A 15,817-nucleotide genomic window follows, 5' to 3' on the forward strand; every position below is an offset into this window, starting at 1 on the left:
AACTTACTTTTTCAGTTTTATTTCCTCTGGTTATCCCAGACCTCACTCCCATTCTTGGCATCTCTGGCAGCTGGGCATATCATACTACCTGCCCAGATTCAACATGCCCTGCCTCTTTTAGTCATGCAGGTCACCGAGGCTGTTGTGTCTTCTTCCTACTCCTCACCTCTTCATGCCACAAGCCTGCTTGTCTTTCAAAACCCAGTCCAAATGTTACTTTCTCCGTGAAACCATCTACGAACCCTCCAACTTAAAAACACTCCATTCTCTGTGTTCCCACAGCACTTTGTACCTCTGCCTTTAACTCGGATATAATTATTTGGATAACTATCTCCACCATTAGATTTCCAGTCTGGAGCAAAAGGACAACATCGAATTATTCTATTTTCCCATGTGCATATTCTATGCACAGGTTTTTTGTTTTGTTTTGTTTTGTTTTTTTTTACCAAATTCTTGCCAATTGATGATCATATTTTATGCAGAAGAGTAAATTTTCATTTTGCTACTAAAGATGGAAAAATAACAATACTTTCTCAACAGTTTAGTTTTGTTAAGACTTAAGTTCCCTCCAAAAAAATGTTAATCTTCAACAGTATCAATAAAATACAACTTAAGCCATAACTGTTCCCCCTCAACGACGTACATTCAGTTTTTTCTCTTTTGCTGATTACAAGAGGAAGGTTGGGGTCCTAGATGGTTTTCTTATTTTTCTAAGTTGAAAGGACAAACTAAGAAAGAAAAACAGCTTGCCTCTTCATCTCTATGAAAACATTGCCCAAACACACTTCTCCCCTTCCCCCCTGCCCTTCTCCCTTCCCTTTTACTCTGGGACACCTTGACCTAAACAACATTATTCCATAGACCATAGTTACTGGGAGGCACAGTGGTTCCCTAGACATTTTATTTTATTTTGACTTAGAGATGGGTCCAGAAAGCCTGCTTCTAATTTTGTCTCTAGAAAACATAAGCTACTGTTTCTGCCAAGCTGTAAGTTGAGGAGGTGTTTTTTGTTACTCCGTGCAATTACCCATGAAAGAACAAATGAACAAAATATTTGCATGAACAACAACCCTTCTCAGTAACAAGAACGGGTCTTAACTCCCCAGCTGGTGACACTGAATTGTGTTGCATCAGGGGTATATCCATTAATTTCACAACCTTTAGTGTTTCAAGCAGGCAAAAGTCTTTAGGCAGAACTTGTGAGCAAGGACATGGATGTGTGCCGTTATCTTAGACCTTCAGACTTGGCTTTAAATGCTGTTATAGTCAATGCGCAGACTTTTCACAATACTCAAAGGATGAAGTAGTTCAACAAAAATACAACCAATTTCAAGCAAAAATAAAGTCACTTCTTTAATCTGATAGGCATTATTATTTGGGAGCATGGAAGTGGGTTGCAAAAGATGCTAAATTATAAAATTGAACACCAGAAATATATGCTTTACCTTTGGGGTTTTATGTTGTCCCTTATGAAGAGAAAAGAAAAACTATGATTAGAATAGCTGGTAAAATGTTGTATCTTCTTCATATTTACAATAGCTAATACTAACAGGACACTAAATCTGTGCAAAGTACTACACCAAATACTGTGCCTGGATTGTGTCATTTAATCCTCACAACCAGCCCGAGGAAGTAGGTGCACTTATAATTTACCTTAAAGATGGGAAAACTGAGGCATGGACCTGGAAGTAAGTAACTTGTCTGAAAGTACACAGTTACTAAGCAGTAGAACTGACATTGAATCCAGATGGTCTGAAGCTCCATAGCCCACACTTGTGACTTTACACTGAATACTGGTTAGAAAAACATTATCTCTTCCTGATCTTCCAGTTCTATATTAAACAATTATTTAACAGTTCCGACAAACCTTCACTGAATACCTATGACGTGCCAGGCAGGCAGGGAGACAGTGGATGTACTACGAAGAGTAACTCTCAAATGAAAGCTTTATTAGAGAAACATGTTCAGCTAGGCAACAAGAGTATGTACCTGAAAAGCCTTTCATAGGTCCTTTGTAGTTTTGTTGGAAATGGCCTTAAAAGACACTTAACTGCTGATTTTTCAATCCCTTCTCATTTGTTTCAGGTTAATGTCATGGTACTCATAACTGTGGTTCCAACTTGTTTATCCAGTCCATCCTTACTGATTCATGCAGACCAAGATCACTCTGCAGTGTAAACTGACCTGGGAATTTACTAATTCCTCTCCCATCATGACAGCTGACATCCAGAGACAAGAATCATCCTGAAACACTAGAGCAGAAAAGGCTGTTTTGAGATCATCTGAGTTCTCATTTGATAGATAAAGAAAATGAGGCAAAGTGACCTGCTCAGGGTTTCCTGGTGAGCTAGAGGCTGACTGGACAGGAGCCCAGCTTGGCTCCTCTAAGCCTGGCATTCTCAGCGCCACGTTATCAAGTTGTTACATGTAAATATGCTGAAAATGGGACTTTTAGCCTTTGCCACTTTCCAGAGATCCAGATTTATCTTTGGGGGGTCTTTAGTGAATGCATATGAATGGAATCAAATTTATGAGGGAAAAAGTCTCACGTAAGGAACCATTTCCTGGATGGTAAATTATCACAGAATAAAATGCAGAAGAACTAAATCTGTAACAGAATTTGTTTCTAACAAAAGTCATGGACTCTGAATTAATCAAAAGGTTTAGGGAATAGTCTAATAAAATAAGCATTATCTTGGTTCATTTTTACATAGTAAGTTCAGATATACAAATTTTATGTGTTCGTTTGCTTTGCGCCGTTTGCTGTTCTGAATACTAACGGTGAAGAAGGATGGGCACAGCCCCATGTTAGATGCCCGAGGTTCCAATCCAAACCTATTGCTGGCAGTTCAGTGATCTTTTCATATCTAATCTCCATCTGTAGGATATTAATATTATCTCCCTCCTAGAGTTGTTGTGAGGATTAAATTAGATAATGTATGTAGAGCACTTACCATAGGGCTGGATACTTAATACGTTCTCAATAAATAGAATTAATATTAATAGTATAACAGTAACTTGTGTACATACTAGTTACCAGAGTACTACAGTCATATAAAAGGTGGGCTAAAAGCCTCCAACACTACCACTAGGGCACAGGAAGAGGAAGAACCGCCAGCAAAGCCCTATTGTTTAAACAGGACTACGCCTAAAACAGATGTCCTGTTTTAAAGGCCTCTGGAAAAGGAGAGTCCACAGCTCCTCTTGGTTACTCATTCCAATGCTTAATTGCTCTTTAGCAGCCAGGAAAGTCTATGTCTTATCTGGCATTTCCCCAACTGTGTTATACATATGTTAATAATGTTCCTTTAAAAATAACTAAAAACAAACAAAAAAAATCTGGTGATCAAGTAAATTTAGGCAATGCTAGGTTAAGCAAGGTTAAATAGGTTTACTGTGAGACTTCTTAAACTAACAGGCTAATGTTCACAAGAATACACAAAACAGAGAAAAAAGCACAGTGTGCAATATTTGAGGAGTTTAATATGTGATGGAGTATAGTTTGAGAAATGATGATCTAACCTATGTTAAAGTTTGCAACTATCTCTTTTATCCCATTTTTTAAACATACAGTGATCATCCTCTGCACATTTGCCTTTTATCACGCGTACTTGAAATGTATTCCTAAGTTGTTCCTCAGTTTTTCTTTAACTTTAGAATGACTAAGACCAAGGATTTATGTTGGTTAAAACAGTAACAAAACCAAGAGAGAAAGGATTTCTTAAACCACACAAAAAGGAACACTGTGAAGATTAATGCCCCTTCTGTAGAGATGATCATAAGTACTTTCTGACAGGAAAAAAAAAAAGTACCATAGAAAGGATCAGGAATCAGAATGACATTGAACTTCTCAACAGTAACACTAGAAGCTAGAAAATCAATAGAACGATGTTGCTAAAATTCAGAGAAAAAAGAATTTCCAACTTAGAATTTTAGACTCAGCCAAATCGTCCATCAAGTATGGGAGTAAAGACAAGGTGTCCAGAAAAGTTACCTCCCATGTACTCTTTCCCAGAGTTCCCCACCAGAACCAAGGAAGAGAAAAGGTGGGACCAGGAAACAAAGGATCTGAAACACAGGAGAGGGGTGGAAGGTGGTCCCACGCGACAGATGCAGAGCAGCCTAGAGAAAACACAGGAGGAAGAAGGCCAGGTGGGATCACCTGAGAAACCAGAATGCCTGATATGTTTGACACTTCGAGAGGAGTTTTTATTACTCTGTCAGAGAGCTTGAGGATGAATTAGTGACGAGCACATAGCAAGAAATGACAACAAAATGAGCAATGACTAAGTGAAAAAAAATTAACTCCAAAAAAGTAAATAGCTAAGCAGGACAGGAAACAGAATCATAGCACACTGCTTGGCTCAACCTTAAGTAGCACTTTCAGTTATTACAATGTAAGCACAGACAACTGATTTAACCTCAAATTACAAGTAACTACACTATGAAGACGGAGGGGAGGGAGAAGTATGTGTTTTGGAAAAGGAAGTATGGTAGTAAAAGGACTAAATTATTATCTTCCACAGTAAGAAGTCAATGGATAAGAATACAATTTTAAAAATAATAGTATAAGTATGCTATGATGATTATTATCATTTTTGAGACAAGGTCTCTCTCTTTTGCCCAGGCTGTCGTGCTGTAATGTGATCACAGCTCACTGTAACCTCAAACTCCTGGGCTCAAGCAATCCTCCGACTTCAGCCTCCTGAGTAGCTGGGACCACAGGCGTGCACCACCACCGCTGGCTAATTTTTGTATTTTCTGTACAGACGAGGTTTCACCATGTTGCCCAGGCTGATCTCAAACTCCTGGGCTCAAGTGATCTGCCCGCCTTGACCTACTAAAGTGTTGGGATTACAGGCATGAGCCACTATGACTGGCCAATAGTGTAGGTATGTTATTCTAGAGGTAGGAAGGTAAATGCCAGAAGAAATATGTGAAAGAGTTAAAATCATTGCCTATGAGGAGTGGGATTTAGCTGTGGGACTGTGAGGATCTCTTCTTCACTGAAAGCTGTAGCTATGTACAAGTGTTATTTAGATAAAGGTAAAAATTAAGCTAAAATTCAGTATCTTTTAATTGTAATATCTTTCCATGATTTCTCCTAACAGAGGGAGTAAGTCTATTCCTTGCATGTGTTACCATCCTCTTAAAAGGGATTATCATGCAATCATCTGGAAAACTGGAGATAATTTTAATGTAGTTTCAAGTAAAACGAAAGAAAATCAGAAAATAGTTTTGATACTTGAACAACAAATGGCTCTCCTTTTGACTCAAGCATTTAAAAAATAAATTCTACAAACTCACTTCTTTTTCTTCACATAGCATTCTGAGTTTTGTTTAGTGAAGGAGGAAAATACTCTGGAACCCATCAGCAGAAATACAATTTAGTAACAATAGGTAACAATTATTAAGTGCTTGTTGTAAACAGTCCTATGTTGTTATACACAAATATTACCACCTAACAGATTAAAAATATTAGACATAAAAAGGTTAAGTGATTTGCCCAATGTCAAATAGGTATTGGGGCTAGAGTTTAAATTCTGTCATGGTTTCTCTGAATATAGAACCTTTATTTTGGGCACCATGAATTAAGAAAATGATTAGAGGCTGGGCGCGCTGGCTCACGCTTGTTATTCCAGCACTTTGGGAGGCCAAGGTGGGAGGATCACCTGAGGTCAGGAGTTCGAGACCAGCCTAGCCTACATGGTGAAATCTCGTCTCTACTAAAAATACAAACATTAGCCAGGCGCGGTGGCGCAGGCCTGTAGTCCTGTCTACTTGGGAGACTGAGGGTAGAAGAATCACCTGAACCCAGGAGATGGAGGTTGCAGTGAGCCGAGTTCATGCCAGCGCACTCCAGCCTGGGCAAAGAACAAGACACCGTCTCGAAAAAAAGAAAACTATTAGAAATTAATTCTTTGGTGTGTCATTTGCTTCTTCAATACAAACAAATGTATTTTCATTTTATTGTCTACTTAGACTATATTCAAAACCAAATTCGATGTTTCTGTGGTTTGATTTCCCATTGATAGCTTTGAGATCGAAACATTGCAATATGTATCTTTAGCTACAAATTTCTTTATAATAAGCCAGAAGGTCTCACAGAAAATTTTCAAATTCAGATCAACAAAGAGTATTAGAAAGACCATGTTTTTTATTATTATATTTTATTTAAATAATAATTCTTTTTTAAGGCAGGGTCTCACTCTGTCACCTAGGTTGGAGTGCAGTGGCACAATTATGGCTCACTGAAGCCTCGACCCCGCTGTGCTCAAGAGAGCCTCCCACTTCAGCCTTCCAAGTAGCTGGGACCACAGGCATTCACCACCACGTTCATCTAATTTTTTGATTTTTTTTTTTTGTAGAGGCAAGGTCTCATTATGTTGCCAAGGCTGGTCTCAAACTCTTGGACTCAAGCAATCCTCCCGCCTCAACTTCCCAAAATGTTGGGATTACAGGCATGAGTCACTATGCTGGGCCCATGTTCATTTTAAAAAGCACATTTTCTCTTGCATGAACCACATCTTGTCTAGGGAGTTTGCTTACGCTGGTCCTGAGGTATCAGGACACAGAAAAGATTACAGGATTATGCCCTCAACAATATAACCATTTCTTCTGTTTCCTCAGCAAAAATTCACTATGGTTAAACTAGCTCAAGCTTGGTTCCTCTGCTAAAAGTACCTTCACACATTTCTAAACGGAGATGTTACTAATAATCTAATTAGGACTAAGGCTAAATCTGTTGAACAGTTGCTTTGGTTTAGTTGAAATTCTACTTTGTCTAGCACACACAGGTAGCATATGAAGAATGAACGAAAGTTATTCAGAAATGAAAGAGGGGTATCATTACAGATCTCACTGACATTAAAGGATAATAGGCTCTATGCTCACAAATTGATAATCTAGGTGAAATGAACTCATTCCTTGAAGGACCTAATTTTCCAAAACTCATACAAGATGAACTAGACAAATGGAATAGGCCTACATTTATTAATGAAATTGAATCAGTAACTAATAACCTTCTGAAACAGAAGGCACCAGACTGAGTTCACCAAACATTTAAGGAAGTGATTTCTACCAAACATTTAAGGAAGTGATTTCTACCAAACATTTAAGGAAGAAATTATACCAATTCTCTGAAATCTCTTTCAGAATATAAAAGCAGAGGGAATACTTCCTAACTCATTCAATGAGACTAGAATTACCCTAATACTAAAACAAAACAGACATTACAAGGAAAATAAACCCTATAGACCAATCTCTCATGGACAGAGATGCAGAAATCTTTAACAAAGTATCAGCAAATTGAATTTAATAATGTATGAAAAGAATTATATACCATGACCAAGTGAGATTTAGCTGAGGTATGCGGGGTTGGTTCAACATTAGAAAACAAATTAATGTAATCTATCACACCCATAGGCTAAAGAAGAAAAATCACATGATCATATCAATAAATGCAGAAAAAGAATTTGACGAAAAAAGAGAACTTTCTAAACTTGATAAAGAACATCTACAAACAAAATCTATAGTTAACATCATACATAATGGTGAGAAACTCAAGCTTTTCCACTAAGTTTAGGAATAAAGCAAGGATATCTTCTCTCACTACTGCTTTTCAACATCATACCAGAAGTCTTAGCTAATGCAACAAGACAAAAAAAAGGAAATAAAAGGGATACAGATTGGGAAGGTAAAAATAAAACTGTCTTTGTTTGCAAATGACATGACCTCTATATAAAAAAATCCAAAAGAACAGAAAAAAGTCTCCTGGACCTAGTAAGTGATTATAGCAAGGTTGCAGGATACAAGGTCAATATACAAAAGTCATAATGCTTTCCTATATACCAGCAATGAACAAGTCAAATTTAATATTAAAAACACATTACCCCCAAATGGACATTACATTTTCCTCATAATGTCTGCTTTGTTTTACATTAGCACCCCCAAAAGTAAAATACTTAGGTAAAAATTTAATAAAATATATATGAAACCTATACAGGAAAACTACTACAAAACTCTGATGAAAGATATCAAAGAATGAAAAAAATGGAGAGACACTGCATGCTCAAGGATAGGAAGACTCAGTATTGTCAAGATGTCATTCATCCCAACTTGATCTATAGATTCACTGCAATCACAATAAAAATCCCAGCAAGTTGTTTTGTGGATATTGGCAAACTGGTTCTGCAGTTTATATGGAGAGGCAAAAGACCCATAATAGCCAACTCAATATTAAAGGAGAACAATAAAGTTGAAGGACTGATACTACCTGACTTCAAGCCCTACTAGAAAGTTAAAGTATTAAGATAGTGTGGTACTGGCAAAAGAATGGACAAAGAGATCAAAGGAGCAGAACACAGAGCCCAGAAATAGGAACATATAAAGGTAGTCAGCTGATCTTTGATGAAGGAACAAGGGTAACATACTGGAGCAAAGATAGTCTTTTCAACAACTGGGGCTGGAGCAACCGGACATCCACATGCAAAAAAAAAAAAAAAAAATGAATTTAGACACAGAGCTTACTCTCTTCATAAAAATTAACTCAAAATGGAACATAGATCTAAATGTAAAGTACAAAACTATGAAACTCCTTGAAGATAATATAGGAGAAAACCTAGATAACTTTGAGCACAGATATGACTTTTTAGATACACCACCAAAGACATGAACCATGAAATAATTGATTATCTGGACTTCATTAAAATTAAAATGCAAAACAGTGTCAAGAGAATGAGAAAACAAGCCACAGATGGGGAAAATGTATCTGTATAAAGCATATCTGATAAAGCAGAGGTTCCCAACCTCCAGGTCTGGACTAGTACCAGTCCATGGCCTGGGAGGAATCAGGCTGCACAGCAGGTGAGCTGCTGATGAGCAAGCATTACAGCCTGAGCTCCACCTCCTGTCAGATCAGTGGTGGCATTAGATTCTCACAGGACCACAAACCCTACTGTGAACCGTGCATGCAAGGGATCTAGGTTGCACACCGTATGAGAATCTAATACCTGATGATCTGAGGTGGATCAGTTTCATCCTGAAACCATTCCTGCCCCACCCCAGTTCATGGAAAAATTGTCTTCCATGAAACTGGTCCCTGGTGCCAAAAAGGTTGGGGACTACTGTGATAAAGAACTGTTATCCTAAATATACAAAGAACACTTAGAACTCAATAATAAGAAAGTGAACAACCCTGTTTAAAAAATGAGCAAAATATCTGACTAGACACTTCATCCAAGAAGATATACAGATGGCATGTGAAAATGTGAAAAGATCTTCAACATCACATGTCATTAGAGCATTGCAAACTAAAACAAGAAGGTAGCACTACAAATAGAATGGCCAAAATCTAAAACAGTAACAACACCAAATGTTGATGAGAATGTGGAGCAACAGAAACTCTCATTCTTTGCTGGTGAATGGTACAGCCACTTTGGAAGACAGTGTGGCCATTTCTCATAAAACTAAACATATTCTTACCATATGATCTAGTAATCACACTCCTTGGTAGCTATACAGATCAACTGAAAACTTAAGTCCACAAAAAATCCACACACAGCATCTCTATTCATAATTGCCAAAACTTGGAAGCACTAAGACACCCTTCAGTAGTTGAGTGGATAAACTATGGCTCATCCAAACAACGAAATATTATTCAGTGCTGCAAAGAAATGAGTTATCAAGCCACGGAAAGACACGGAAGAACCTTAAGTGCATACTGGTAAGAGAAATAAGTCAATCTGAAAAGGCCACATACTGTATGGTTCCAACGACATGATATTCTGGGAAGGGCAAAATCGTCAAGACAGGAAAAAGATCACTGGTAGTCAGAAGTTAGGGGGAGAACAGAATGAACAGGTGGATCCCAGAGGATTTTTAGGTCAGTGAAAATATTCTGTATGACACTACAATGGTGGATATGTGTCCTTATACATTTGTCCAAACCCAGACAATGTACAACACCAAGAGTGAATCTTAATGTAGACTATGGACTTTGAGCGATAATGATGTGTCAATGGGGGTTTACTGATTGTAACAAGTGTACCACTTGGGTGCAGGATGTTGATAGTGGGGGAGACTGTGCATGGTGGGGGACAGGAAGTATATAGGAATTCTTTGTACTTTCTGCTCAATTTTGCTCTGAACCTAAAACTGCCCTAAAAAATAAAGTTATTAATTAAAAAAATAAAAAAAGAGAAGAATGGTGTTTAGATCAGAAAAAAGAAGCTGGAATGTTTTTCCCAGCTAGCTCCCCCTTCACGTTTTGGTTTTGGCTTTGGCTTTGTAGTGATAGGGGAATGAAAACAGGGGAGAGGAGAGGAAAAGGAAAAATGAAAGGAAAGATCCAGAGGAGTGTGTAATGACTCAGAAAGGAGGGAGCCACCGCAGATCTGCCAGAGTACCGTTTCCCTGCTGCCCACCCTCAAACACTATAAAGGACTTCCTGCAACTGGGAAAAGACAGATGGGGTCAGGGTTTTAAATCATACTTTACTACTGAAGGTCCTCTAGTAGCTTGGCATTACCATAGGGGGAAAGCCACTTTCTTACTCAGAGTTGTTTAGTCTGGCAATACCATGTGATACTCTATGCTCTTTTGAAATTATATTTTCAATGTACTGTGTCAAGCACTCCTAATGGGAAGACAAGGGTCTTAAGCTAAATAGATATTGAGAACAAAAGTGTCAAAACAGATACAGCCAGATCACTAGTGGTTGTGAGCTGATTTGAAGATTTTCACTAGTTATACTACACAGTATCTTAACATGTATTACAATATGATATTAAAGTATACATAATAGACACTTTTCAAACTTTTAATCTTTCTCCTGAGCACTATAAAAAATATTCTAGGCTAGGTACAGTGTCTCACGCCTGTAATCCCAGCACTTTGGGAGGCCAAGGTGGGAGGATTACTTGAGCCTAAGAGTTCAAGATCAGCCTAGACAACATAGTGAGATCCTGTCTCTATAAAAAGTTTTTTAAAATTAGCTGGGTGTGGTGATGTGCTGTGGTCCCAGCTACTCGAAGAGGCTGAGGTGGGAGGATCACTTGAGCCCAGGAGGTTGAGGCTGCAGTGAGCCATGATCCAGCCTAGAGACAAAGTGAGACCCTGTCTCAAAAACCACCACCACCACAACAAACTATATGAAAGCATTTGATATAATTCAACATTCACTCATAATATTTTTAAAAATAAAAAATCTCTTAGGAAGGAGAGGGAACTTCGTTAGTCTGCTAAAGAATACCTATAAAAACCAAACAAATAAACAAACAAAAATCCTAGAGTGGCCATCATACCTGATGGTGAAATATTTAAAGCTTTTCTCCTGAGATCAGCAACAAGGTAATGATACTATCATTACTTCTTCTCACCACTGTACTGGAGATCCATCCAATGCAACAAAGGAAAAAGACACAGAAGAATTGGAAAAGACGAAATAAAACTAAAACTAACATTTCTTACAGATGACATGACCGTGTTTTTTTGTTGCTGTTTCTTTCTTTTTTTTTTTTTTTTGAGATGGAGTCTCACTTTGTTGCCCAGGCTGGAGTGCAGTGGCATTATCTTAGCTCACTCCAACGTCTGCCTCTGGGGTTCAAGCAATTCTCCTGCCTCAGCCTCCCAAGTAGCTGGGATTACAGGGGCGTGCCACCATGCCTGGCTAATTTTTTGTATTAATTACAAAAAATGTAGAGACAGGGTTTCACTATGTTGGCCAGGCTGGTCTCAAACTCCTGAGCTCAAGTGATCCACCCACCTTGGCCTCCCAAAGTTCTGGGATTACAGGCATGAGCTACCATGTCGGGCAGACTGTGTTTTTAAAAATCCACAAACAACTCCATTACAGTTAATAAAATAATTTAGCAAAGTTGCTGGGTACAAAGTCAACATTCAAAAACCAATTATATTTCTATAAGCTAGCAACAAGTAGAATGTGAAATTTAAAAATTATTTTTGCAACAGCATCAAAACAATCAAATATCTAGGGGAAAAAAATCTAACAAAATATGTGTAAGATCTCTATAATGAAAACCCAAAAATACTACTTCAAAAAATTAAAGAAGAAATAAGTGAAAGGATAGTCCATGTTCATGGATTGAAGGACTCAATATTGTAAAGTTTTCAATTATTTCCCAATTTATCTATAGATTCAGAACAATTCCAATAAAAATCCCAGCACTTATGTGTGGTAACTGATATGCTGAGTCTAAAATTTGTAAGGAAATTCAAAAGGCCAAGTGGCAAGGCAATCTTGAAGGGGAAGAGCAATGCTGGAGGATTTATACTACCAGATATCAAACTATTTATAAAGTTACAGTACTTAAGGCAATCTTAATTGGTGCAAAAATACAATGCAATAGAAGAGTAAGTCCAGAATAAATCCCAGACCTATGTGGTTACCTGGTTTATGACAAAAATGTCACTGCTGGGGAGTGGGGAAAGGATGATCTTTTCAATAAACGAAGTAGGTCAATTGGATATCCACATGGAAAGAGATAAACCATTACCTTACAACATATGCAAAAATCAATTCTGTGTGGATTACGGATCTAAATGTGAAACATAAAACCAGAAAACTTTTAAAATAAAAACTAACACACTTTATTAACCCTGGAGGAGGCAAAGCTTTCTTCAAAAGGATATAAAAAGCACTTACTGTAAAAGAAAAATCTAGTATATTAGACTACATTGATTAGAAATGTCTGCTTATTAAGTAAATGGAAAACCACACAGAGTAAGAGAAGATATTTACAATACATGTATCTGACGAGGTATGCTTTAGAACATTTACCTAAAGTACTCAATATAAAAATGTGTGAAAGACTTGAACAGGTACTTTACAAGAAAGGATAGCCAAATGGACAACAAACACTTTTTAAAGTGCTTAACTTTTTAGACATCAGAAAAGGGGAGATTAAAATTAGAATATGATACCAACACACCCATCAGAATGGCTAACGTGAAAAAGACAGAGAATGCCAAGTACCAGTGATGGTGTGGAAGAGCTACAACACTCATACACTTCTGGTACAAGTATAGATTCCTAGAGCCCTGTTCAGAACTGTTGGCAACATCTCCTGAAGCTCAACATACTCTATTATTGGCTGAACCATATAGTTACCAGAAATGCATACGCTCCTTCACTAAGAGACCTATAGGACAATGTTCATAGCAGTACTATTTGCAATACTGAAACCCATCTGAATATCCATCAACAGTAGGATAAATATGTTGTGATACATTTATACAATGAAACACTATACAGTAATGAGAATGAAGTACAATTACATTCAATAGTGTGATTAATCTCACAAACAAATGCTAAGCAAAAGAATCCAGACACAAAAGAGTAAACTATGTATAATTCTATTTACATAAAATTCAAAACCGGGCAAAACTTATCAATGAGTGAGAAACAGAATAGTCATAGGGCTTCTGGACGGCCGGTATTGTTCTGTTTTTTTTTTTCTTTTTTTTGTCTGGGTGCTAATTTCACAAGTATGTTCACTTGTGAAAATGATTTGGACATTTTTCTCCACGTATATTATACTTCAATAAAAGAGTTAATTAAGAGACGATGTTCCATAGGGGGTCCTAGGAGTGGGGGATGACAGAAGGAAAGATGCAGACAAACCAAATAAGCAAAAACTCTTCCAGTTGTGTTAAAAGGACTGTCATAGAATTTTAGGACATTCACTTAAAACTTATTCAATTCAGAACTCATCAAACAGTATTAAGGCCAGCCATAGTGGCTCACACCTGTAAACCCAGCACTTTGCGGGGCTAAGATGGGAGGACTACTTGAGGCCAAGAGTTCGAAACCAGTCTGGGCAACACAGCCAGACGGTGTCTCTACAAAAAAATAACAAAAAGAGCAAAAAGAAAAAAGGAAAAACTGTATTAAAATTATTCTTTTTTAAAAACCAATACAAGCATTTTAATAAACTATCCGTTTTTGTAACCAGCTTCCTTGCACAATGAAGGCTAAATACATATCCAACTAAGGACTTCAAATCAGTGTAAATGGTGGAAGTAAAAATTCAAAGGGTGTACATTTTATCTAAAAGATTGAAGTAGGCCAGGCACAGTGGCTTACATCTGTAAACCCAGCACTTTGAAAAGTGCAGGCAGGAGGATCACTTGAGATCAGGAGTTTGAGACCAGCCTGCCAACATGGTGAAACCCTGTCTCTACTAAAAATACTAAATTAGCCAGGCGTGGTGGTGGATGCCTCTAATCCCAGCTACTTGGGAGGCTGAGGCAGGAGGATTGCTTGAACCCAGGGGGCAGAGGTTGCAGTGAGCTGAGATGGTGCCACTGCACTCCAGCCTGGGTGACAGAGTGAGCCTCTGTCTCAAAATAAATAAATAAATAATAAAAAAAGAATCAGTAAGTAGTAAAAGTTTTGTTTTTGCTTTAGAACTGATATATTTGGCTTGTATATAAGACCTATTCTGCTTTACAAGGACACTGTATTTTAAACAATGCAGGAATTTTTTTCCTAAATTCTGAGGCCTACGTCAAGAGTGTCTTGTGTTTGGGAAGTTACTACGTTTGGATCAGCTGAGTAGTCTTTTGAGGCATTCCATTTAAATGAAATAACGTTAGCAGGTTAAATCCATTCAAGCTACCCATTTTTAAATTACGCTTTCTTTGTATCAACAATCTATTTTATAAACCTTGCTTCTTAGAAGTTACCATCATAATTTACTAAAGTGTTTCTCTTTTCCAAACTTCCTCATTTTAGTTTTCTTTGGCATTTTTCTTTCTCTATATCTTCAGCTCAGTAAATGTTCAATCAGTAATCTAAAACCTCAAATCAAGATAGCTAATCACCTAATGCTATGTGCAAGGTGTTTTTTAGGCCTCACAAGAAACACATAGTATTGTGGTTCTTGAGAAGCTTACAAAGGTGAGAGATGTTTAGTAGCAGAAGGAAGTACAGAGACCATACTTGTGATAGAGATAGTAAGTACTTTAGAAATGTGGAAAAGAAAGACACTAACATGTCCTGAAATAATCAGGGATAGCTTTCCGGTAGACATGGGATCTGAATTATGTGGAGCCATTGGGATGGTTAAGATTTGGATAGTCATTCGTATTGAAATCCCAAGAAAAAGGTACATGTCCCTGTTATCAACATGCCCCTTATATTACATGATATTGCTTAAGAAATAATACTAAGTGTATATAAGAGCAAAGTGTATATAAGATGAGATTTTGTATGTGGCATATACCTGAAAATTGAGTTGGTTTCTCCTGTTTATATATCTTGGGTAACTGTGGCTAGAAATGTGGCTGTATCAACGGCAAACAGATCTCTCTGTAAATGGCAAAGACTTTTGTGTAAATCTGGCCATCCCAATATCAAACTCGCTTTGGCTCTTATTAGTATCATATTTTAATCCACTAAGCAAACTTGTTCAATCTATCTAATAGGTCTATAATGTTATTTACAAAACTAAAGGCAAGGCTTTAGGTAAAGTGTAGACAATAGTAAGATAACATCCAGTGATCTTAAATCAATCATACTTAATTGCTAATGCAAGCAAAATAATAAGAATAATGAGAATATTTTACTTTTTCCTAAATATCTGACTTAAAAGACCCAAGGGGAGACATTATGTCTCTATTAACTTCCATTTTAAAGATAAGAAGACAGAACTGACATGCTTGGCACCTATTACATATCAGGCAATTAATACATTAAGTGCTTCATATACTAGATATTAGCTAATTAAATAAGCTATTCTTTTTTAAACATTGCTAGCAAATAAGTGTTCTGGAGGTTCAAATGAATAATGAAAGT

The 15,817-nt window shown here is 37.3% G+C and overlaps 1 protein-coding gene across 4 annotated transcripts in view; it reads right to left on the reverse strand.

Annotated features, from left to right (window-relative positions):
* Positions 1–15,817, reverse strand: part of PPARG (peroxisome proliferator activated receptor gamma) — a 146,103-nt gene that overhangs the window by 61,570 nt on the left and 68,716 nt on the right. Inside the window, exon 1 of one of the 4 annotated variants that reach the window (XM_031663126.1) lies at positions 1,990–2,432. The exons of the other annotated variants lie outside the window; for them this stretch is intronic. Within the exon in view, the coding sequence (XP_031518986.1) occupies positions 1,990–2,005 (16 nt within the window). The 5' untranslated portion in view covers positions 2,006–2,432. Of the gene's footprint in view, positions 1–1,989; positions 2,433–15,817 lie in introns of those variants that run through there. 4 annotated transcript variants of the gene reach the window in all.

Source organism: Papio anubis, chromosome 2 (genome assembly GCF_008728515.1).
Source record: "Papio anubis isolate 15944 chromosome 2, Panubis1.0, whole genome shotgun sequence".
Classification (NCBI taxonomy): domain Eukaryota; kingdom Metazoa; phylum Chordata; class Mammalia; order Primates; family Cercopithecidae; genus Papio; species Papio anubis.